The sequence below is a fragment of the Meles meles genome, chromosome 8 (genome assembly GCF_922984935.1).
Source record: "Meles meles chromosome 8, mMelMel3.1 paternal haplotype, whole genome shotgun sequence".
In the NCBI taxonomy this organism is placed as follows: domain Eukaryota; kingdom Metazoa; phylum Chordata; class Mammalia; order Carnivora; family Mustelidae; genus Meles; species Meles meles.
This window is the reverse complement of record NC_060073.1, coordinates 99,366,654-99,392,981: the sequence shown is the minus strand read 5'-3', so window position 1 is coordinate 99,392,981 and position 26,328 is coordinate 99,366,654. Positions and strand designations below refer to the sequence as shown.

The following is a 26,328-nucleotide window of genomic DNA, read 5'->3' as shown; positions in this document are numbered from 1 at the left end:
GGCCGCCCGGCGCTGCCTGCCTCACCCCTTCCCGGCCGCCGTAGTTGAATTTAAAAAAAAAAAAGAAAAAAAAACAACGGTTACCCAGCAACGAGAAATAACAACCGGAACCATCGGCACCAGCTCTGAGAGAACGAAGAGGTGAGGCGGTTTACCCCACTTCCTCTCCAAATCCGACACCTCGCCTTTTCCCTTCGCCTCTCGCATTCTCGCAGATCCCAGACACATTCCGGGATCGCGAGGGCAGATTGGGCGCCAAGGCAGCCCGTTCTGCGAGAGTCTGAAATCCCAGATCCTCGACGTCCCGCCGCCGACTAGACCCGTGTTCCCCCTCCAACAGCCCTCCACTCCCCACAGTGGTTCAGGGTGTCACCTGTCCTTCTCACAACCCGAGAATGATTCAGTGCCTCATCTCCTGTTCCCTCAAAAACAGAAAAACATCCTCCGCACTTTGGGCCTCATCAAACCTTCTAGGCCCTCACCTAGACCCCTACTACGGCTTGCGGACTTGCCAAAAAATGGGCACCTTCACAGAAAGGCCAGGTCCCTGAGTGTCGTTTGCATACTCAGCAGCCCAACCCGCTGCTTGGCAGCTGTCCTTAATCCAGTCCTTGTATTCCAAGACAGGAAGATAAGACCTGGTCAAGACAAAACCAGAAAACACAAGAATCCCCAAATCATGGACTCTTCCGACTGCAAAATCGTGACCTTGCCTCCGCCCCCCTCTGACCCTGCTGCCCCCTTCAGAGTGTGTAGGTGCTTTGGGGCATTTTAGGTCATGCTTCAGAAGTGAAAACAAAGGGCAAGACCTTAAGTGTTAAACTTCTTCATTCAACGAATTAGAATAATTTCTAGAACCAAGGTTAGTTCTTAATTCAATTTTTTAAAAATTTTAGACCCCAAACAGCGATTTATGATGAATTTTTAACAACGCTTCTCTCTAAGCTCCTGTGGGATAGCAGAAATTACCCTCACCTTTTAAAGAGAGGAACAGAGAGAAAAATTACTTAACGTTGTGAAAAATCTGAATTTTTGTAATTTAAAAAAATGACTTGGCCTAGTAAATGAGTCTGTTTTTGTAATATTCTAATTAATGATGTAGAGTTCAAAACTCAAAGAAGTCATGGATTGGAGTTGTGTTGGGAGGAAAGAATTGTAGTCCAGAAAATTGGGAGCTCAGGGATAATTTGTTGTCATAATTGTGATTATATAAGTAAAATCAGACAAATTTAAAGACAGTACTCTCTAATGAATCTCTAGGTACAATAGGCAGTTCCTTCCAAGGAGATGTCGATTCCATTCTCCAACACCCACTACCGAATTCCACAAGGATTTGGAAATCTTCTTGAAGGGCTGACACGCGAGATTCTGAGGGAGCAACCAGAAAATATACCAGCTTTTGCAGCAGCATACTTTGAAAATCTTCTAGAGAAACGAGAGAGTAAGCTTTTTTTAAATAGGCTTTTTTTTTTTTTTTTAAGTAAGAGACTAAGTATTTGGTTATGGTGAAACTGGCTTAAGTCCTCATTCCATAGAAAGTTTTTAGGAGGCAGGTAGCTTCAAATAACAGTTCTTGCTATTGAAAACATGTGCCTTATGACAAGATCTCATAAATCAAGTTATTTCACATTATTGAAAATTACCAGTTGGTTACACAGACCTTCTTTATTGTACTCTTCATGGACACACTGGGTGAAAGGAAACCTCAAGAGGTCATCCAGTCTAGCTCTCGATTCTCCAACAGGCTGTTTCAGTGCATGCCAGGCAGTTGACTGTCTTGTCCTCCTGGGAGGAAAGTTTGTGGTTTTCTTTACATGGTGACTCTTCTTACTTGAAAGTATTATAAGTATTGTTTAAAAAAATAATAATAATTCCATGCTCCTTAAATAGATTGGTATTTGCTGGGGTATATGAAACTAGTCTGCAAAAAGTCACAGAGAAACACTACTTTTAAAGTGAAATTCCAGAGGTGCTTGGGTGGCTCAGTCAGTTAAGCATCTGACTCTTGATTTTGGCTCAAGTCTTGATCTTGGGATCATGAACTCAAGCCCCACATTGCGCTCCGCACTGGGTGTGGAACCTACCTAAAAAATAAAAAATGAAATTCCAGCTTGGGAAGGTGATTTATATCATTTCTCTATTCTCCCAAGGTCCTGTCTTGCCCAGATTCATACTCGCAGTGACTCTTTGGCTGAGAGCCAAAGCACTTTCTTCATTTCCAGAAATAAAATGTCCAAATTCCCCTTCTTGAAGGTTCATATCTACCAAGACCTGATCCAGTAGTCAAAATGGGAATTATTACAGCTATACATTTCTATTTTTTTAAAAAAGCCCTTTTTGACTAGAACAACCACTTTGTATAAGCTGAAAGATCATTACTTTTGACTGCAGTATTCCAACAGAGTGGTAAAGTTGACAAGAAATAACTACAAGTAAGCAAGCATTTGATTTGAAATCATTTTCCAGGGGCGCCTGGTGGCTCAGTGGGTTAAAGCCTCTGCCTTCAGCTCAGGTCATGATCTCAGGGTCCTGGGATCAAGCCCCACATCAGGCTCTCTGCTCAGCGGGGAGCCTGCTTCCCCGCCTTCTCTCTGCCTGCCTCTCTGTCTACTTGTGATCTCTGTCTGTCAAATAAATTCTTTTAAAAAAAAAAAAAAAGAAAAGAAAAATCATTTTCCAGAAGAAAGAAACCTTCCACAAGTTTTTTTTTAACTTTTTTTTAAAAAAGATTTTATTTATTTGACAGAGAGAGAGATCACAAGTAGGCAGAGGCAGGCAGAGAGAGAGGGGGAAGCAGGCTCCCTGCTGAGCAGAGAGCCCATGCGGTGCTCAATCCCAGGACTCTGAGACCATGACCTGAGCTGAAGGCAGAGGCTTAACCCACTGAGCCACCCAGGCACCCCCTCCCACAAGTTTTGAATTCAAGGAACTCCCTACACACTGCACAGCTCTGCCATCTTCTCTTCTTTGCTGAACCCTGGCAGAGCCTAGAATCTCTGCCAAATTACTGAACGTTGCTGGTCTTTTCCATATCCTGTCAGTGTGAATATCTGTTGCACAATTTGAAACTTATGTGCCCCTAAAAAGCTATTAAGAGAATCTTTTAGGGTAAGAGGTGAATTCTAATGAGCATTAATTTAATTTTGTTATTATAACATTAATTTTACAAATTCATGATTAAAATGTCTTTAGTCATTTATTTAATTTTAGATCTCAGAAATGTCCCATTACAAAAACATTTGAGTCATTGTTACTGGATCATGATAATTAAAGAAATTTGTGATTCAGATTAATGGTCTCAGCTTACTAGTCTCTAACTAATAAGAATTAGACAAAACTATTTGAAAAAATTTAATGCACCATACCCATTTCCACTTATGCAAACCAAAGGTGAATTATCCAAATGATACATCTATCAGAATGTAGTCTCTTCAAAAGGGAAGAAAAGTCGTCTAGCCCAGTCTCTCACACGATGCAAGAATTCCCTTGCCAGCATTCTTTATAGGTAATTATTAGTCTTAATTTTGATTTTTTCTGACAGAAAACGTATCAGCATTTGATATAAGTGGTATCTGAAATCACTAGGGAGAAGGTAGACTTTTTATTAAATGATGTTGAGATAAAGATGGAAAAAGATAAAATTGGATCTATTCCTTACATCATACACCAGGGTAAATTCCAAATTGACCGAAGATTTAAATTATTTTTTGATGAAACCATACAAATACTAGAAGGAAACATGGATGAATTTCTCTGTAATATAAGAGAGGAAAAAATTTTGCTAGGTAAATTTCTATCAATAATTACTTACAAATTCAAAAGCAGGGGCACCTGGGTGGCTCAGTGGGTTAAAGCCTCTGCCTTAGGCTCAGGTCATGATCCCGGAATCCTGGGATGGAGCCCCGCATCAGGCTCTCTGCTCGGCAGGGAGCCTGCTTCTCCCCCCCGCCCCACCCCGCCTGCCTGCCTCTCTACCTACTTGTGATCTCTGTCTGTCAAATAAATAAATAAATTCTTTTTTAAAAATTCAAAAGCAATTAGGGGAAAAGACTAATAGGATTGACTACATAAAAGTAAACTTTTACATGACAAAATCACCATAAGAAAAATGAAACTACAAATGACAAACTGAGGAAAACTTTGTAATTTATATCACAACAGGTTAATAAACTTAATAACTAAAGATTTGTAAAAGTAGTGAAGAAAAAACTAGGGGTGCCTGGATGACTCAGTGGGTTAAAGGCTCTGCCTTCGGTTCAAGTCATGATCCCAGGGTCCTGGGATCAAGCCCCTCGTCAGGCTGTCTGCTCAGCAGGGAGCCTGCTTCGTCTTTCTCTGCCTGCCTCTCTGCCTACTTGTGAGCTCTGTCTGTCAAATAAATAAAATCTTTTTAAAAAATACTGAAGAAAAAACTAATAAACCTTATATAAAACAATGGTCTATAAATATGAGCAAACACACAAAAATGCAAATGACCCTTAACATATGAGAACATACTAAAACTAACTCATAGCAACAGAAGCCAAAAATCAAAACTACAGTGGGGACCACTCGCATCAGACTGGCAAAAAGCCAAAGTTTGCCAATTTATTCCAGGCAAGGCTGGAGGGGAAATAGGCAGTCATACACATTGCTGGAGGAGATACAAAATGATATAACACCAAGGGAGAGAATTTGACATAGAAATTCAAATTCTACCCTTTTCATGGCATCATTCTTTAAGGGAACAATCCAAATATCCATCATAGGGGATTTGTTGAATAAACTAGAGGACATCCACAGAGTGGAATTATATACAACTGTAAAACAAACAAAACCAGAGTGAGGACAATCTCTATATGTTGCCATGGAGTGATCTTCAGGATACATTAGGTGAAAAAAGTAACATAGGAAAAAGTATGTTTAGGGGCGCCTGCGTGGCTCCGTCAGTTAAGTGTCTGCCTTCAGCTCAGGTCATGATCCCAGGGTCCTGGGATTGAGCCACTATCAGGCTCCCTGCTCAACGGGAGCCCCCCATCATGCTCCTTGCTCTGCGGGAAGCCTGCTTCTCCCTCTCCCACCGCCCCCCCACCCCGCTTGTGTTCCCTCCCTCACTAGGTCTCTCTCAGTCAAATAAATAAAATTTTGTAAAAAAAAAAAACAAACAAACAACAACAACAACAACAAAAACTAGACTTCTCTGAATATATCTTGAATGAAAATCATAAATGCTTAACATAATTTAAAGCGGAAATAAATTTTTTAAATTGTTGAATCTCTAAAGTTCAGAAGCAAAGTGAAACAAACAAACCTAGCTAGTATTGACTGGGTAGATATAACCATACAGAAAACAATAAATTCTTTTTTTTTCCAGTGACTTTATAACACAGTAATTTGACTATACATCCCTCAGTGGAGATAGCCTAAAAACAAAGTGAAGTTAGAAAGTCTTGAATTGTTTTCAGTAATCATTGTTAATAATATCATATAATATAATATATATCATAAAATATAATAGGGGCGCCTGGGTGGCTCAGTGGGTTAAAGCCTCTGCCTTCAGCTCAGGTCATGATCCCAGAGTCCTGGGATCGAGCCCCGCATCGGGCTCTCTGCTTGGCAGGGAGCCTGCTTCCCCCTCTGTCTCTCTGCCTGCCTCTCTGCCTACTTGTGATCTCTCTCTGTCAGATAAATAAATAAAATATAAATAATAATAATAATAATAATATCATAGTTTTATTAAAGTTATAGTATAATTATAGTTCTTATATGCTGTAGGACATAGCAAATAAGTCACTATCCTACTCTTATTAGGACTAAGATTTTTACCATAAGAAAAATGACAAATATGTAAAAATGAAGGAAGTTAATAATCCTAAATTTGAGCAGGAAAATATCAGTGTGACTTCAATGACATGTTTTTCTCTGTAAAAATGAAAAAATGTTTTCTAACTCTATGCATTTTTTTAAAGGGTGGCAAACAATAATCAACCCAGTACTGGTCAACACTTAGCTTCTAGACTGTGGCCTCTAGCTACCATTTCCCAGGAACCAAGGTTTCTTAGAGAACTACCTAATTCTGTGAATTGGTCAGGAAATATGCAAGTTCAGCCTGAACATCTAGTCATATCAGAAAAGGAGGAAACTGTCAAAGATCACTAGAGTTGTTTCCAAAGCACTGAGGAGCATATGAACACCTGAATCAGCTCCTACCAGCCAACTCTGGACAATTAGAGCATCAGGAAGAAGAATAAATGCAAGGGATTGAAGTTGATCCAATTTCTTAAATATTCATTTGTTCATAATGATCAAAACAAAGAAAGAAAGAAAGCCTCCTTAAGAGGATCCTAAAGAACCAACTGATTATTCTGTAAACTGGTTGATAAGGGGAAAGAATGAAAACTTTAACCTGCCTTTTCTGGATGAACTGTATATCAGGGTAACCAAATAGTTGCTATGGGTAAGTTTTTCTTTACTGATTACTCCAGAAATAAAGAAATAATGATCAAATAAGAACACTGCCATTTTGCAACCCCTAAAGAAATGATCTAAGCAGTCATCATCAATGGGCCTTTAAAGATTATAAAAAAAGATACAAACAGATATTGTATCCTGACAATTACACTACGCTATCTATAAAGTATGCTTGCCAAATAAATAAATAAATGCCTAAATAAATAAATCCTGAATCAGGAAATTCAAAATACAGGAAATTCAAAAGCAAAGGAACTTGTTAAAAGTCATCAGGGGAGTGGAATCAGAAATATCTAAACTGTGGAAAACTCCAAAGGGAAAATGATCCAATTTCCTCAACAAAAACATTGCAAGGAAAAAATGTGGGCTGACAGATAGGTGAAAATCTCTTTCAATTAAGAGATGGGAAAGACATAATGAAATACTGTGTGTGCCTATTGTTTGGGTTTTGATTTGAACAAATCAACAGTAAAAAAAAAAAAAAAAGCCAAAAATATATTAGACAATAGGGAAAATTTGGATAGCTGATATAAAGGCATTATTGTTAGTATTTTTAGATGTGATAACAGTATTGTGGCTTTAAAATAAATATTTGTAGATAAAACAATAGGGTGCCTGGAACGGGCTTGAAAATAATCAGATGAAAGAGTGGGAAATTGAGTGAAATTACAGATAAAATAAGATAAATCATGAGTTTATAATTGTTGAATGTGAATAATGTGCACATGTGAATCTGCTATATTATTCTTTCTACTTTCTAAGTTTGAAATTGTTTATAATGAAAAGTTAAAGGAAAATTCTGCTTGAATATAAATACAGCCTATGTCTACTAGCTATATAATATGCCTCATTTTTTAAAAACCTCTTCCATTCTTCACTTTTCCAAACTTCCTTGCTATTTAGCATTTATTTTTATACATTTTCTTGTGTTTACTGATATATGTTTATGAGTTTCTGTATTTATATTTAAGTTTGACATTTATTCTCTCCCATTTTATTATAAATTCTATAAAGCAGAAATTATGGTTTTTTTACTGCCTTTCTAAATATCCTCAAGGGCTCATCTAATGTTTAATTCATCATCATATATTCTGTGATCACTGGTTGTGTTTACAATGTTAGATTATATGCATAACAATATTTTCAACTGACAGTAAAGAACCTGTGGTTTGAAAAAGAAAACTTGTTTTGTGTTACTATTCTGGATTTACTTTAATGAACTCAAAATAAGTCTGAAACTATAATATTTTTGTTATTTAGAAACCAACTTTGACCCAGCAGAATGGGGGACTAAGGTAGATGACCGCTTCTATAACAACCATGCTTTCAAGGTATGGACCCAGGAAACTCATGGATTTGGTTATCTTCTTCTCCCTGTCTCCAAAACAGAGAATATTGCAGTCTTCCCAGAATCATGAACATCACAAAAGGCAAACAAATATCTTATTAAACCTTTTAAATTGTGCTGTTCTTTCTGATGAGAAATTATTTTCTAAATTATGTGAATCATGGACAGATACTTAGCTGAAATGGAAAGGTGATCAAGAATGAACTTGAAAGTTACAGAATAATTACTCATTTATTCTTCAAATTGTATTGGGTATCACAATGCTTAGCAATAGCAGATCTTCAATAAACTTTTGTTGAATTCATGAATGGCATTTCATAAAACACCATTCATCCAGTTGTTTCATCATCATTGACATCTTACAAAAGACTGATTAGAATTTAAATTCATAATGCGAGAGTTTTTCCTATAAAGCTAATCTGTTCAGAGACTGAACCTACCTTCTCTTTAGCAGCATTCTCAGAATCAGCCTTTTTCAACCAAGGTTCCTCAAAATAATTAAGCCCTGGGGCGCCTGGGTGGTTCAGGTCACGATCCCAGGGTCCTTTGATGGAGCCCCGCATAGGGCTCCCTGCCCCACATCAGGCTCCCTGCCCTGCATTAGGTTCCCTGCTCAGCAGGAAGCCTGCTTCTCCCTCTCCCACTCCCCCACTCCCCCTCTCCCACTTCCCTCTGTTGCTGTGTCTCTCTGTCAAATAAATGAATAAAATCTTTTAAAAATAAATAAATAAATAAATAAAAATAAAATAAAATAATATTATTATTTTGCCTAAGCCAAAGGCACTCATTGCATGTAAGGAATTGGTATCCCTCCTTTTTTTCCTCGAATGGCTCTAATTATATACCATCCTTGAGAGAATTGTGAGACTAGTCACTCAAAACATTCTGTGATCTGTGGTCCAGAAGAGGAACACTGGTTGAGAAAAGCTGTGTGCGACCCTGCATCATTGGCATCAACTAACTGGGAACTTAATGGAAATTTTGTCTCAGGCCCTACTCCAGATCTGCAAGTTGGAAGCTGAGCTTTAACGAGCTCCCCCAAAGTAATTTGTAGGTACATTCAAGTCTGAGAATCACTCTTCTAGACAACTGAGATATTACGTTAGCCGCAAAGCACCATCAGATATTAGAATTAAAGGGAATTAGCCAAGTTCAGGTTTTGATGGTGTTCCCCAGTAGATTTGGGGAATTTCCTGGGGAAATACCTATCACTTATTCCATGAGTTCAAAAGTAAAGTTCCATCCATTTGTGCCTGCCAGATATGGGGGTGTTGAGTTTGTTTCCATCTAGTCATTTAACAAGATTCTCTGTTCATGTTTTATTTCAATCAAAGGAATAATGTCAGAAAGTTTTAAATCTTTGTGTCACATAGCTTTCAGGGTGTTTTTTTCATCTCTTTTGAATTCTAAAGACTTTACTAATTAGCTTATATGTCTTCAAATTTCTGTTTTATAGATTAAAGAAACTCTTCCCATAGGCTGTAAATTAGCAATGCCTCTATATTTTGCTGGAAAATTTCAACAACCATGTCAAAATAGGCAGAGCTGATTTCCCTTTTTTTACTTAAATGGTTCCCCAAGCAGAACTTAACTCTTTGACATGGTTTTGAATCTACAGATTCCATTAAAAAGTCAACTTGACCTCACACTATGGGACCCAGTAGCATATATTTTGCTCTTATTTTAAAAACTAACAGCGCTTCTTTTTTATACTTTGTTCAAGATTCATTACAGCATCTTAACACTTTTTAGTATAAGACAATAGCTTATTTTTCATATGAAATAATGTTACACACATTCCAAAAGCAAAAAAATTCTGCATTTTTCACCGATTCACCAATCCACCAATTGGTCATATTTGTTTATGCATATTCCTTTGAAAATTTTTATGTATTTCTCTTTTTTTCCAACCTACTTTCCTTTTTTAAAAAAAAATCAGTATGTATTTAATTCCTACTACTTCTCAATAACATACAGCAGTATTTAATGACTTTAAGAGGTTTGATACAAGACTTTACTATTTTGGATTGACTGTTTGGCCCTCTCACCCCCTTCCAGGAGCATGAATCACCTGAGAGTTGTGAGTCTGAAAAAGAAAAGTCTAGCACATCTGTGAAAGAGGATGAGACACCAGTCAAAGCCTTAGTAAGTTATGTTTTCCATATACTATTAGATTCCTACAAAGAATCATATCACTCAATTTAAAATTATGCTCCAAATAGGAATCCAGTCTGTTACCCATATTGCTAAAATTATGGTTTTTGCTTTCTAGATAACTGGCATCAGTGATAAACTAACTGGTGGATCATTTTTAGCTATTCCTATCGTAAAGGAAAACTCCTTCTTCCCCTTAAAAATTAAATCTTTTTTTCCAAGAATGTCAATGAGTGGGGAAATCTCCCCAAAGGGAAAACCAGACAGAACTCACTGCCTCACTCTTCATCCTTCAGATTCACTTTCCACTTTGAGAATTTTTCACTAATTGATGCTCTCACCACCACACAGTGACAAAGGTTCAGAGATAACAAAAGGAAACCCAGAGAAGCACATACCACCAAACAGAATGGCTTTACACAATGTGTCTTATTCACCTTCCATGCACTGTTGTCTACAAAATGACTTCCTGAGGAGCAGCCTACATCTAAGCAATGAAGACTTGAGTAGGACCCACCTTCAAAGACACCTATGCCCAGGAGTGTGCTACATCCGGCTCTCAACAGACAATTGTGTGCATCTCTATACAACCCATGATCAGCAATGTCTGCTTGGTAGCTTGAAGTCAGCCATGGTAGGAATATGATGATCATGGCCAATATTGCAAATCAGACATTTTTTCTGGAGAGTCTATATCTAAGCATTTACCAGCATATCACTATCTATACTCTTCATAGTCCAGACTCAAGAGGACCAAACCTAGTGAGAAAGAACTCACTCTCTACAGTGCTGAAGGCCGAACTTCTGAGTTCCTTTTCGTGTTCTAATGTCCCCATTAGTCACCCATTAACTGACACCCAAAGTAAGCATCCTCTTCAAGGAATATCCTACCTCTTCCCCAGTTGGAGGCTTAACTTTTCCCTATAACCTTTATAAATTATTCCAGAATTATACCAACACAACCCAATCGGCCTAACATTGCCATAAGATGCAATGGGAGGTCAGGGAAGAAAGGGAGTCATTTCCTTACATCTTTAATAGTTGACCTTAATCAGCATTTCATGACTTTGAGTTGAGATCCTGTTGATTTCCAGCTTCATTATAATTCATTTGCCCATATTGGGGCATCATCTCAAAGGATTTAATACCATTCTGTTTGAGATCTACATTTGCCTTGTTGTTTTTTTAATAGGGTGAGGGGTGTAAACAACCTGAAGGTCCATCAACAGGAGACTGAGTAAATAGATCAAGGTGCATTAGTACATGTAATACAATGGTGTCATTAAAAAAGAAGAAGAATGGGCAGTTACATACTGAATAATAATAAAGAGAAGAGAACCAAGATATATAGTTATAAGGAAAAAGTCATTGGGAACACTGTAATTAGTATGATCTCATTTTTAAAATAAAAAGCCATGTATATACCCATATGAATACTTTTTATATAGAGAAATTTTGGAAAGTTGTATATACTCAATCCATAATAATGGTTACATCTTAGGAGTAGATTTGGAAAGGGGGAGAAAACTTCCACTATGAGTGACATTTAAGTTTTTATTTATTTCTTAAGATTTTGTTTATTTATTTGACAGAGAGAGTACAAGCAGGGGGAGTGGCAAGGAGAGAGAGAAGCAGTCTCCTGCTGAGTAGAGAGCCAGACATAAGGCTCAATCCCAGGACTCTAGGATCATGACCTGAGCAGAAGGCAGACGCTTAACCCACTGAGCTACCCAGGCTCCCTGATGTTTAAGTTTTTAAGTGTATATGTATCACTGTTATAATTTAAAACTATATATTAAAAACTATGTATCAGGGGTGCCTGGGTGGCTCAGTGGGTTAAAGCCTCTGACTTCAGCTCAGGTCATGATCACAGGGTCCTGGGATGGAGCCCTGCATCCGGCTCTCTGCTCAGCGTGGAGCCTGCTTCTCCTTCTCTCCCTGCCTGCTGCTCTGCCTACTTGTGATCTCTGTCTTCCAAATAAATAAAATATTTTAAAAAAAACCTAAATATCGGACACCTAGACGACTCAGTTGGTTAAGCATCTGCCCTTGGCTTGGGTCATGATCCTGGGGCCCTGGGATTGAGTCCCACATGGGGCTCCTTGCTCCATGGGAAGCCTGCTTCTTCCTCTGCCTGCTGTCCCCCCGCCCCCGCTTGTGTGCTCTCTCTCTGACAAATAAATAATTTTTTTAAAACTATATATCTTTTGCATTAGACACTTAAGATCTGTATGTCTCACTGTCTATAATTTAGGTAAATGATACCTAAATTTTATTTTTTTGAAAGGTTTTGTTTATTTATTTATTTGAGAGGAGAGAGCAGGGAGACAGAGAAAGACAGAGATAGGCAGACTCTTTGATGAGCTTGAAGCCCAATACAGGGCTTGATCCCAGGACCTTGAGATCAGGACCTGAACCGAAATCAAGAGCCATGTGCTCAAGGGACTGAACAACCCAGGCACCCCTATACCTAAATTTTAAAGAACAAAACAAAAGCAAAAAACTATTTACAGAAGTTCAGCCAACCACCTTAAAACTGACGTTATTGGACTAAAAGGATTTCTTTCACAGTCCACTTTACATGTATGATTCTGATTAGCTAATCATTGAAAATTTAAGAAATTAATTTCATGTAATCATTATTTTGAAACAGCACATTTACTATTCTTGACGTTTTTACCATGCTTCAAGGATTCTTATTTTCCAAAAAAAAATGTCATTGCTCAGGAAACTGTTAAATAGGAGCTATTTTGAGGGGGAAAGTTGGCACTGATCATTTATTGCAGAGGCATATTAAAGAATGAGAAAACAAAATGCCTGCTATTTTGGCACTCACCGTTTGGAACATACACAACATGACAGTATATAAAATTCCCTTAAGAAGCAACAGATCCTGACTGTTACATCCCTATATTGATTACATTTCTGCACTTATTTTTATGGCATCAAAATATTCGATATTTACTTAGGGGAGGGTATGTGCTATGGTGAGTGCTGTGAAGTGTGTAAACCTGGTGATTCACAGACCTGTACCCCTGGGGCTAACAATACATTATATGTTAATTAAAAAAAATATATTGGATATCTAAGAAGTCTCTTACTTTTTCTCCTTTCCATGAAGGAAACTTCTGAAGAAGAAAGAGAGAACGCTGCTGTCAAAATCCAAGCAGCCTTCCGGGGATACTTAGCCAGAGAGGAGGTGAAGAAAATGAAATCAGGTGAGGCTCAAGAAGAGAAAAAAGAAGAAAACGAGTGAGAAGACTGGTTTTACTCCCCCGCTCCCCAGAAAAAAAACATGAAAAAAAACCATCCAGATCCGTCAACCTCGCTGTGATTGTTGTTTTTTTTCTTAGTAAGGGAGATTTGATGTAGTGAAATAACATTTGTTGCTGTTGTGAAAATCTGTCATGAGCATTTGTTTAATAAACATGCCATTGAACACATGCCTCTTAAAGATTTCTCTGAGTTCATGAGTCTTATTTATACTTCTCCCAAGTCTCTGTATGAAGACCCCTGGGGCCGTGATCATATAGTGGTTAGTACTCTGCATTGTGAAGACCCCTGGATTTAAAGTTTTAGAACTGGTATATCTGAGTTTTTAGGACTCTCAGTGGTTATGTGGTCTAACCATTATCTAATAAATAAATCCTCTATCACCTCCCTGAAAAATGGTCTTTCTGCTCATGTTTCACTCCCAGTAATAGAGAATTTTACTGTCTTTCACGCATAGTCCATTTAATTTATGAATAACTCAAATTATTAAAAAAAATAAGCTGAATCCAAAATCTACCTCCCTGTAAGTTTCATCCATATGTTTTCATTTGTCATGGAGGCATGCAGTCATTTATTGAAAAATGTATTGAGCCCAAAACATGTGCTGGGATTTGGTAGGGACTATCTGTTCCTACACCCATGCCGCTAACACTTTTTAATTATCTTGCTCTCCAGAACCACACAGAATAAGACAAATACATATTTGAAAAAAAAAAAAAAGGAAGCCATCATAACATCATAAACAATCTCCCATAAATACTAAAACTTCCCAAGTTTTCCCCAAAGCATGAATGGTAAATACCTGTGTCATAAACTCAGAGGACTTATGTCTTTTTTTTTTTCCAGTGAATCATTCAAGCCCCCTTTTAGAAAGTTTAGTCTCTCCTGTCTTAGACCTTCTCATCCTTGAATATCTTAAGACACTATGAGGTTCATGACTTAGACCAAAAGATGCAGTTCCCTTCCCAGAACAAAACAGAGAGGAGGTGGAGTCTTGTTTAACCAATGCTGTTACCTTCTACTGCAACAATGCGACACATGGTAACGTCCTGGCTGGTTCGGACTCCTGTCTGCACACACTGGGTGTCCCGAGCTTTGGTTCTAGGACTACACCTCTCTAAGTTCACAGTCACACAGCCATTGTTCCCCAAAGCTCAGTAACATGCCTGGCTCTGTCTTGAGGAGCTTCTAAAACCAGCCCCATGTTATGCATAACAAGAGTACACCTGCAAACACTTAGATCCTTGTCTCAAGCTCAGACATTCTCTTTCTGCAAAGCACTTTTATTTCAGGTGCCCCATTTCTCCCCACCACCATCCCTGAGCCTTTATCAGGCTGTACAACAGAAGTTCACCCAAGTGATCTTCTCCACTCAAATCAATTGACTTGTGAAAACAATTTCAAGGTTGTGGCATTCAATCTAAATCTCCACTCACCTCCAGAGAGCCATCCCCCCTTCCAAGGTCTGCCACTAGGGAGCTGCATGCTTGCTAAACACCAAGTCTCTAAACACTGCTAAACACTGGACCTCTTCCTCCTAGCCGAAACCCGCCCCCCTGCCCACCCAGGCTTAGGGAGAAAAAAATTAATCAACTCTCCTCCAGCATTCCAGCTGCTCATTCCCCTATTCCATTCAAAGCATCAGCCTCCAATCCACTTGCTCTTCAAAGCCATCCTGCTTGCAGGATTATGAAGGGGTCCCAGAATTAATACAAAGACTTAGCTTCTCCGTCCTGGAAAGAAATGCAGAAGAGAAAAAGATTTTATTTCCCCCCTAGCGAGTGTATAGCAAGAAAAAAAGAAAAAAATATACTTGTTAACTTTTTAATAATTCTGTTCTATATATAAAGTGATTAACACTGTGCTTTCCACATATGAGTACACACACATACACAAATCTAGTGGTGGTGACATTTTTGGTGAAGGAAGAAGAAGGAAGAAAAGAGAAGAGAGTAGGGAGGAATAGATGTAGTATCATAACACCACACATTAATAACACTTTACTAACATTTATTGGTTTTCCTCTTATCTCTATGCCTGATCCTTCTCAAACTCCTTTGCTGGTAACTTCAACTCCCCAACCATGAAACTCTAAAGTGTCCCCAGGCTCAGTCACTGGCCCCCTTTTCAAGTGATCACACTTATTGATCTTACCCAGTCTCATGGCTTTAGAAGCCATCTACAGACTAGCTGCTCTCAGATGTGCACCTGTATACACTGTATACCTGTATACACTTTCTCCAACTCCAGACTTGTTGATTCAATGGCCAGCTAAGCATCCCTATAGATGTCTAGAGGCAACTCAGACTTAACACAGACAATGTCATGTTACTGCTCCTGACAATCTCTCCTAATATTATGCCAAGTCTTCAAGTCCCTCTGTTTTTCCCATCCCAGAAAATGACCATTCCATTCTCCTGTTTGCTCAAGTCAAGAGCCTAGACTTCATCCTCAACTCCTGTCTTTCTTTCACACTCCATTTATAATCAGCTAAACCTGTGGGTTCTATGTATAAATACATCCAGAATCTGACCACTTTTACTGTGACCACCCTGGTCCTAGTTCCCTTCCTCTCTTTCTCTCTTGTGAGTTATTGCAATTACCTCCTTAGTGCTCAGCCATTACCACATTAACGCCTCATAACCCATCCCAAAGTCAGAGATTTAAAACAATTATTTATTTCTCATGAGTCTGTGGATCATTGGTTGAGGTAGGCTGGACTTCGGCTGGAGATTAGATTCAGATCGGCGGTATGCTGACGGTTTGTGGGTTGATTGGGGAAGGTTTGCTTCAGGCTGTAAGAACAGGAGTCAAGTGCAGTACCTCTGCTTCATGCGTCCTATTCAGAACCCATACTAAAAATGCTACCAAAGACATGCTCTTCTCCTGGTAGTCACAGAAGCACAAGCAGGAAAAGCCAACATAGAATATTTCAAGCTTTTGCCCATATCACTTCCCCTGACATCCCACTGACCAAAGAAAACCACTCAACCGAGCCCAAAGTCAAGAGGTGAGAAAATACACTGCTCACCACGCAACCGTAACAAAGACCTCATGTATGCATAAGAGCACTACAGGGTAATGAAGAACTATGAAGAACCAATAATTTAATCTACCACAGTCTGCTCTCTTGGTTATAACTATTCATATCCTTTTCAAATAGACACAAAATAATTCACTCCTATCCCAAGACCTCTAAAAGATCCATCAAATTCTTGAAATTCTGGATCTATATCAGGTCCAGATATGCCTGTTCTTGAGACTATGGATTAAAAAAGCAAGTTTCTTCTCCTCATACACCCAGGATGCAACAAATGATGGGCAGAGACAATATAACCACAAAAAAATACTCTTATTCAAAAAATAAAACAATGGGAGCAAAGAGGAGTCACTGGTCCATAACAATTATGAAATCCCATTGAGTGAAGATTGTCAGGTTCCTATATTTGGGAAAAGGGAATAATGTTCCATGATTAAGCACAGGTTCTCCTCTTCAAGAATAACTTTCCAGTCTATTCACCATAACTCTTGGTTCTTCAGTCTAGAAAATTATCTTTTTTCCATCATCTTCCTTAGTCACTGGTAAAGGGCATTGGCAAATACATCTTTCTTGGTGGATAAGTGGATTTCTCAATCTGATTCCTGTTTGTAGAAAATTGAGAACCCAAATTTCTGTTCACATCTTGCACATCGTTATCTCCTTTAGTTGTTGGAAATACTTTTGCCAAAAGACTTTTCTTAAAAACTTTTTGCAAGTTTTTGTGCTTGACTCTAATCAACTTCAGAAGCCAAAAGCTGAACCCATAATTTCTTTCAAGATATGCCTCCCCCTTCTAGATTTAATTATATTAAAAGGAGTGCAGAATTGGAAACAATATATCAATATACTAAAGCCTCATAACTGTCACAACCATCAGTCTCCCTGCTTCCACTGTTTCCCCTTTTCAACACAACAGCCAGAATGTCCTTTGGTAGTTTAAGTCATACCTTGTCACTCCTTCACTTGAAATTTCCAATGACTTCTCATCTCACTCAGAGTAAAAGCTAAAGTCTCCATAAGAGTCTACGAAGTTGTTGTTGTTATTGTTTTTTAAGATTTTATTTATTATTTGACAGAGAGAGAGAGATCACGAGTAGGCAGAGAGGCAGGCAGAGAAAGAGGGGGAAGAAGGCTCCCTGCTGAGCAGAGAGCCCCATTCGGGGCTCTATCCCAGGACACTGAGATCACGACCTGAGCTGAAGGCAGAGGCTTAACCCACTGAGCCACCCAGGCACCCAAGTCTACAAATTTTTACACAGATCTTGCCACCCATTACCTCTCTACTTCTTTCCCCTATCAACTTTTCTCCATGTTTCTGAACACCATCTAATGAATATATCTTGTGTACTGCCCTCTTCCTCCTATTAAAATGGATGTTCCATGAGGACAGAGGTTTGGTATTTTGTTCACTGCCTCTGACGGTTTGTGGGTTGATTGGGGAAGGTTTGCTTCAGGCTGTAAGAACAGGAGTCAAGTGCAGTACCTCTGCTTCATGCGTCCTATTCAGAACCCATACTAAAAATGCTACCAAAGACATGCTCTTCTCCTGGTAGTCACAGAAGCACAAGCAGGAAAAGCCAACATAGAATATTTCAAGCTTTTGCCCATATCACTTCCCCTGACATCCCACTGACCAAAGAAAACCACTCAACCGAGTGCTGCATGTTCCTCCATTACATGCAGCAGGAAAGAGTGAAATGTTTCTAGTGGCTCACGCAGAAATGGGAGGAGAAAGAAAAGATATTTATCTTCTTCTATCAAATTAGCTCTGGTTGGGTAATATACCCATCCCTGGATAAATCACTGAGACCAGGGAAAAAGAATATGCTAATTGGCTCATCAGAACCCACTCCTGGGAGTAGAGGGTCAATTTTGCCCAAAAAAACCTGGTTGAAGTTCAGGGAAGCTTGAAGTGCCTTCTAGGAGATAGAGTAATATTGTGAGGAAGAAGGGATAGGGGAAGCTGGGCAAGCAACCAACAAATAGCCACCACAATGACTTAATCACCACATGGCTTCACATTACACTGTGCTGTAAAGTCAGTTATTTGCCAAAACCCTAGGAAAGTATCAAAAATGACAGGAAAAACTTAAAAACAACAGATGAGGGGCTAACAAACATGGAGAGATCTGAGTCGCCTGCCACAGAAACTGCAATGGTAATGGTACTCCTTGGACTTATGCCATGAGGACAGGAGAGTCGCCTAAAAGAAAGAGCTTTGGAGTCTAAGAGAACATGAAAAACCATGTGAGAGAGAAAGAACTGAAACTGTTTTTTTAAAATATATGCCAAATGTTGTTCTGTGGGAGGCTAAGTGTGAGCGTTTGTGACCCTGAGTTTTTCATAAAACATTTTTTTAAAGATTTTATTTATTTATTTAACAGAGAGAGAGATCACAAGTAGGCAGAGAGGCAGGCAGAGAGAGAGAGAGAAGCAGGCTCCCTGCCGAGCAGAGAGGCCAATGCGCTCTAACCCAGGACCCTGAGATGACCTGAGCCGAAGGCAGAGGCTTAACGCACTGAGCCAGCAGAACACTGTACCTATTTAAAAGGAGTTTCTGGGGGCACCTGGGTGACTCAGTGGGTTAAAGCCTCTGCCTTCGGCTCAGGTCATGATCTCAGGGTCCTTGGATGGAGCCCCACATCGGGCTCTCTGCTCAGCAGGGAGCCTGCTTCCCCCTCTCTCTGCGTGCCTCTCTGCCTACTTGTGATCTCTGTCTGTCAAATAAATAAATAAAATCTTTAAATAAATAAATAAATAAAAGGAGTTTCTGTCAAGATCATCAGCCAGTCCGTTTTAGTAAAGATAAGTCCAGCACAAGACTCTGGAGGGACGGGCTCCCTGTTGCACCGTGATATGGAGCTCAGTCAGTGTCTGTGAGTGAGAGATGAGCCCAAGATAAGAGCCTGAATCGTTGCTGCCATTCTGTCTCTAGACAGGACACCATCCACTTTTGTTGCTGGTCTTAGAGCAAACAACAGTGACTTCCCTAATTTCTCAGTAAAAGTAACCCAGTAGTTTCTCTATACCTCAAGCTAACTTGAGTTTTCCAATATATGGAAGCATTTTAGCAGGTATCATATTTTCTCCAAACTGGGTTTTGTCCTATGAAATTATTTCCATGTTCTTGTTTTATGGGAGAGAAGGGAGGTTATGAGAACCAAGCACTAATTTTCTACATGCAGCTCTCTTGGCCTGAGGATATTTCTAAAGAGCAGGTTAAGACTAGGGGGGTGCCTGGATGGCTCAGTGGGTTAAGGCCTCTGCCTTCAGCTCAGGTTGTGATCCCGGAGTCCTGGAATCGAGCCCCGCATCAGGCTCTCTGCTCGGTGGGGAGCCTGCTTCCTCCTCTCTCTCTGCCTGCCTCTCTGCCTACTTGTGATCTCTGTCAAATAAATAAATAAAATATTAAAAAATATATATATAAGACTAAGACTTTGGCTCTTTGCTTTTAGTCCTATTTTCCCCCTCCCATCTGTAATGAACATATCTGTAATGAACATATAATGACCCATTTTGTATGAATTTATGGTGGGGATAAACTTCTATCCAATCCGAAGAGTTTTTTACAAATATAGCTCCTGGGGTTGACAATCACTTACATCTGTGAAGCTCTCAGAAGAGAGTGGACATGAAAAATGCGATACTTTAGAACGTAAAAAATATTTTTGTGAGTAAAATATGCTTGGGAGTACACAATCCCTGTTGTATAGAGACAAAATATAAAAGTCTGCTGGATGGTGATGTTATTGTAACAAAAATCACAAAAGCTTCCACCTTCGTTACCAAATACCTTGGCACAGGACTGTCAGCACTCCACAATCAAGAGAGCACCACAGGAAGGAATATGCTATCCCAGGGGGGTAAGAGATCATGGAAAAGGTACAAAAGTCTGCTGTCCTTCTATCCCTGAAGACACCTGTCTCAGAGGGATCGACCCAAAACTCAGGCATTTTATTCCACTGAAATTATAGTATTAAGAAGCAAGGCTCAGTGTGATAAACCAGGCATTAAGCCAATTTTGGAAGCTGCCAGAAAGACTTGTTTTTGAAATCCTCGAGATAATTGAAAACATGCTTGCCTGGAGACGTAAGCAATTAGAAGGGGAACATGATCAGTGACTGCAGTGCTAGCCCCACGACGAGTTTAGAGGCACCTGCTTTTAGATTGTTGGAATCCTGTAGTGAAGGCTGTGGTTTGCTGCCCACGCTTCCCCCTCCCTCACCCCAGGTTTTCAGGACTAAAGGCTACTTCCGTTCTAGAAAACACTGTCAGCATTAGGGAGCTGTGTCCCGCTTGGTCGCACCCTCCCTGGAGACAGCTTGCATCTAATGACTACAGCGGTCCAGGGACATGGCCCCTTGCCTCAGAGTGAGACCTCTGTGCAGGGCCCACCCAGCTCTCAGCCGTACCATTGGCTGAGCCTCTGTTGCAACTTTAGCCCAGTTTAACTTCCTCCTCCATCTGGTCCTGCTTCCCTACCATCCTTACAGCTATTGTTCAGTAAAGCACCTCGGCTCAAACTCTCAAAAGCATCAGTCTCAGAAACCATTTCCAAGGAACCTGACCTAGGAGAGTTAACTCGAAAGTCTCTGACCTACTGGTACATGTGTAAACTCTTGGCTTCCTCTGCTGTCATCGGTATGAAAATTCAATGATGGGCATACTAGCTGATCAGGGGCTAATCTATAACAGGAAAATATGCATCTCTACTTCTTCTCTAAATGAATTATAATTACCAAAATTCCAAATAATGATACTCTGTACTGAACTGTGTTTCCTCCAAAATTTGTGTGTTGAGGCCCTAACCATCAGTGTGATTGTATTTGGATATGGGACTTTTGGGAGATACTTAGGTTTAGATAAAGTAATGAGAGCAGGGTCTTCATGGTGAAATGAGTGCCCTAATAAGAGGAGACCTCAGAGATATCTCTCTCTCTCCCCTCCGCACCCCCACCTTCTATCCATTATAATGGAAGAGATAATGGTGAGGGCTTAGGACTCATTGATTAATTATCAGGTATTAAAATGGGAGAATATGGGGCGCCTGGGTGGCTCAGTGGGTTAAAGCCTCTGCCTTCAGCTCAGGTCATGATCCCAGAGTCCTGGGATCGAGCCCCACATCAGGCTCTCTGCTCTGCAGGGAGCCTGCTTCCTCCTCTCTCTCTGCCTGCCTCTCTGCCTAGTTGTGATTTCTCTCTGTCAAATAAATAAAAAATATTAAAAAAAAATGGGAGAATATGGCAATGGTCATTTAACCGCCACTTTGAGCCTCATATCAGATTTTTCTGGGGGTAGCCTTCTCTTGACTCTCAAGTATCACCTCTACCGTCCCATTAACACCTTTTCTCTTTGATTTCTACCCTTCACCAACACAGAAGAAAAGTTGAACCATCTCTAGAGATAAGTCCAGATTGGCTTAAGCCAAGTAGCAGCTTCTATTATTGTTTCAGACCAGACATGTGATTTAGGTCCATTAGGTAAGCAGCTCTCAACTGGGGGTGATCTCACCCCCCAGGAGACTACTGGCAATGTCTGGACCCATCTTGCTTGTCCCAATCCAAGGTGGAGAGGAATGATACTGGTATCTAACAGATAGAAGCCAGAGATGCTTCTTAACATCCTATAAAGCTCAAGATAGACACCCTCCTCAACAAAGAATTATAGTCCAAATGTCACTGGGTTAGGCATAAAAATGTCCTGTAGCTGTAAGGGAGAACAAGCTTTAGAATAAAGCTGTCAGGGGTGCCTGGGTGGCTCAGTGGGTTAAAGCCTCTGCTTTCAGCTCAGGTCATGGTCTCAGGGTCCTGGGATCGAGTCCCTCATCGGGCTCTCTGCTCGGCAGGGAGCCTGCATCCCCCTCTCTCTCTGCCTGCCTCTCTGCCTAGTTGTGATCTCTGTCTGTCAAATAAATAAATAAAATCTTAAAAAAAAAAAGAATAAAGCTGACGTAGTAAGAAATAGATCAAAAAGACAGAAAGACACTGTATCTGGTCACTGACCTACTCGATGACCTGCTGAAGTCCAAGGCTTTCCACTTGTATGATCCTATTAATCCCCTTTATTTATTTTTTTTAACTTTTTAGTAAACCCCTTTATTTCTAATAGTTTTTGGCTGTAACTGATATTCTTCTAAAGGCATCACTCTTGCCTAAAAGAATAGGAAGGAGAAATGCAGACATAAAGATAAAGGGAAAAAGAGCGAAGAACTCAAGATAGGGACTGAAGAGATCAGCTGCGAGAGCCAGATAGGCAGAGAAAGACAATATGCTGCCGTCCATCAGTTAGGGCTTTTGACCCACCAGTTGGGATTTACTGGAATTAATATTGTAGAGGATGAAAGTACATAAATCATGATCCTTTCCTCAGGGGAACATAGAGATTATCAAAAAGATAAGACCTACAAAGAATACAGGAAAGATAGAAGAAGGATTTTTAAAATGTAACACAAAAAGCACACCCCATAAAAGAAACATCTGATAAATATGATCACATTAAAATTTAAACTTTCATATATCAAAAAACACCATAAGCAAAGTGAAAAACACAGCACAGAATGAGAGGAGATATTTGCAATTCAAAATGCATAAAATTAACAAAGGGTTAGTATCCAGAATATAACTTGTACTCAGTATAAAAACTTTGCATGGGAATGGCACACTAAATTCCTGATAGTGATTATTGTGGAGAATGGAAGAGATAGGATTGAAGAAGGGGGCCAAAAGGATCTCAAGTATATACATGCCTTATTTCTTAAAAAAACAAAACAAGGGGCACCTGGGTGGCTCAGTGGGTTAAGCCTCTGCCTTCGGCTCAGGTCATGGTCCCAGGGTCCTGGGATCAAGCCCCACTTCGGGCTCTCTGCTCGGCAGGAAGCCTGCTTCCTCCTCTCTCTCTCCCTGCCTGCCTCTCCAACTACTTGAGATCTCTGTCTGTCAAATAAATAAAATTAAAAACAAAAACAAAAACAAAACAAAACAAAACTTAGAGTAAGAAAATGAATGAATACAAAGAAGACAATTTAATAAAGCTCGGTAGTAGGAACATGCATGTTTTTTATATTAGCCTCTATTCTTACCTCTATGTTTCAGATACATTTACCAAAAAAGTTAAGAGTCCCTGCAAATCATTAAGGAAAAAAATTAGGGAAATGGGCAAATATATGAACAGAAAAGGAAATCCAGTTCCAGTAAACATATGAAAAAAAGATGCACCTCCCCCACACTAAGGGAAACTCAGATTAAACGATGGTGACATGCAATTTCTCATTCGGAGGTTGGCAAAACTTAAAAGTCAATGATGTACAAGCACTTGAACTCATCCTGCTTTTGGGAATGCACGCACAGTGGACCATTAGCAAATCAATTTGTTGACACTAAGCCTACTTGTTAATGTTTATGGAGGTTGGTATTTAATACACCATGTTTCTCCTTTGCCAGCTGATCTCTTTTAAACTCTGACAATAAGGCCCATTCAGGAGAAACTTCAAGGCTGGTGGAGGAGGATGGCACATGTCTCCTTTCTTTTTCTTTCTTTTTTCAAGATATTATTGATTTATTTGGGAGAGTGACACAAAGCACAAGTGGGGGGAGGGGCGGAGGGAGAAGGAAGAGCAGATTCCCCGCAGAGCAGGGAACTCAACACCGAGCTCCATTCCTGGACCCCAAGATCATGACCTGAGCCAGAGGCAGATACTTAACCAACTGAGCTACCCAGGCGCCCTGGCATGTGTTCTTTTCTGTTTAACTTCTCCTTGGTTTCTGTGCCTGTTGCTATCCTTCAAGGCTGCTGCTTCCTCCCCCCAGGGCAAAGGTTCAGAAGCAACTGAATGGAGCTTTCCAGGACTCCTAGCTGGCCTCACCGTGTGGGCTCAGAGACTTGCGCTCTAGCCCAGTGTTCTTCCTCAGATGTCTGAGTTTCAGCTCCGGGAGGCCCTTTCATTAAGTTTCTAACTTTTAGTCATTCCGACTTCCTCCCTTTGTTCTGCAAGCCTAGGAGCGGTAGCTGCTTCCCACAATTTCTATCCCCTAACAGCTGAGTTTTCCATTCTAGCTTTTTAGGTAACAATTCTTTATACTTGATTAACAATTCTTTATATTAAATTCTATTAAAATAAGTAATAGTATAATGTAATATACTATACTATAATATAATATATATTTAATTATATATAATATAACATTATATATTATATAATATAATAAGTATAATATAATATAATAGTCATCTTTAATCCCCTGATTAAATTGTGACTAATTCGGATGGGAAGAAAAATATCAGATTTTTTTGCACTTAGAATGGTGGACTGGAGACTTCTGGATTAAGATGGAAGACTGAACACATGCATCCAATTCTATATCATCCAGAAACTCATTAAAGCAACAGCAAATGAATTTTTTGTTTTGTTTTGTTTTTCCTAATTTTTTAAAAAGATTTTATTTATTTATTTGACATAGAGAGAGAGAGACAGGGAGAGAGGGAACACAAGCAGGGGGAGTGGGAGAGGAAGAAGCAGGCTCCCCACTGAGCAGGGAGCCCAATGTGGGTCTGGATCTCAGGACCACAGGATCATGACCTGAGCTGAAAGTAGATGCCCAACAACTGAGCCACCCAGGTGCCCTCCTAATTTTATTTTTGAGTTTTATAGCATTGCTATTGTTTTTTATTTATTTTTTATTAACATATAATGTACTATTAGCCCCAGGGGTATAGGTCTGTGAATCGCCAGGTTTACACACTTCACAGCAGCAAATGAATTTTTTTAAATGAAAACATAGTGCATTGGGAACTGAGACAAAATTAAGAAGTTTTGGAAACTGGAAACCAGATTCAGCAGAACCAAAAGAGCCAAATCCCAAACCCAATGTGAGGAAGACTGAGAATGAAGACAATTTGCACCGCAAAATTCATAAAAGTCACAGAAATTGGAAGTATCAGTTAAGTTAGCACAGGATCTAGAGGTGAAAGGGAAAAGGTTAAATAAAACCGAGTAAAAGCTGTTTGAGAAGAAGTTAGATCCTTAGGTTCTTTTTCCCACTCCATGGCACTAGGAATCCACCCCCACCCCATTCTAGCCGAAACCTAGAGGTTTACAGTTCAGAGAGAATAGAACAGCCTCCAGACCAGAAGCTACCAGGCCCACTGGAGGACAGAGACACTACGCCCAAAGAGGGCTATAAGGTGACCACGTGCATACTGAATTGTGAATCCAGAGACTTCCAGCCTTCTTTCCCAATCACCCCACCCCCATCCCAGAAAACAGGTAGAAAGATCCTACCCTTCCACAGGAGATTGGAAGGTCCTTCTCTGAAGAATCTGACTGAAATAATTGACATTAGGCGTTCTCAACAAACAGCCCATCAAATCACTTTGACACTCAAAGCCAACAAGACTCCCCACATGATAGAGAGCATGATCCAACCAGTTTTCCAGTTCCTCATTCTTGACTAAAACCATTCTTGATCGGATAAGGATTATGAGACATAGAGGATAGGCAAAGCCTCTAACACAGAAACAGACTTTTAAAATTAAATTAAATTAACTTTTCAGACAGACTATACAGGGAGAAGAAATCTCAAAAAATAGATATATCCTGATACTCTCAGGGAGGAAGATATTACATTCCATTTTTACATACCATTTTTAAAAAGCAGCAGCATTCAGATAATTTTAATGAGATGCTTTAAAATATCAAATTTGGGGCACATGGGTGGCTCAGTGGGTTAAGCCTCTGCCTTTGGCTCGGGTCATGATCTCAGGGTCCTGGGATCGAGCTCCATGCTGGCTCTCTGCTCAGTGGGGAGCTTGCTTCCCCCTCTCTCTCCCTGCCTGCCTCTCTGCCTACTTGTGATCTCTCTCTCTCTGTCAAATAAATAAAATCTTTTAAAAAAAAGAGAGAGAGAAATATCAAATTTGATGGTAGAATTTCAAAACTCAATGGAGTTTGGCAGTCCCTCAAAAACCTAAACATAGAATTGCCATATGACCCAGCAACTCCATCTCTAGGTACATAGCCAAAAGAATTAAAAACATATGTTTTCACCAAAACTTGTACATAAATGTC

At 39.7% G+C, this 26,328-nt stretch overlaps 1 protein-coding gene across 2 annotated transcripts; it reads left to right on the top strand.

The window, feature by feature from the left end:
* Nucleotides 1-26: 26 nt before the first annotated feature.
* SPA17 (sperm autoantigenic protein 17) lies at nt 27-13,410 on the top strand. 2 transcript variants are annotated; one of them, XM_046014758.1, is made up of 5 exons: nt 27-141; nt 1,261-1,441; nt 7,711-7,781; nt 9,857-9,943; nt 13,074-13,410. In XM_046014758.1, exons 2-5 carry the CDS (start codon nt 1,288-1,290, stop codon nt 13,206-13,208), a joined length of 447 nt encoding a protein of 148 aa, XP_045870714.1. In that variant the 5' UTR covers nt 27-141; nt 1,261-1,287; the 3' UTR covers nt 13,209-13,410. The 2 variants fall into 2 exon arrangements, with proteins under 2 accessions (XP_045870714.1, XP_045870715.1); XM_046014759.1 differs by lacking the exon at nt 27-141 and adding an exon at nt 753-862.
* The last annotated feature ends 12,918 nt before the right edge of the window (nt 13,411-26,328 follow it).

What these genes read in the sequence shown, in the direction of transcription:
- SPA17 (XM_046014758.1), top strand. Translation starts at nt 1,288, where the DNA reads ATGTCGATTCCATTCTCCAACACCCACTACCGAATTCCACAAGGATTT. An exon ending in ATAACAACCATGCTTTCAAG is followed by an intron (nt 7,782 to 9,856) that starts GTATGGACCCAG and finishes ACCCCCTTCCAG; the next exon opens with GAGCATGAATCACCTGAGAG. An exon ending in AGACACCAGTCAAAGCCTTA is followed by an intron (nt 9,944 to 13,073) that starts GTAAGTTATGTT and finishes CTTTCCATGAAG; the next exon opens with GAAACTTCTGAAGAAGAAAG.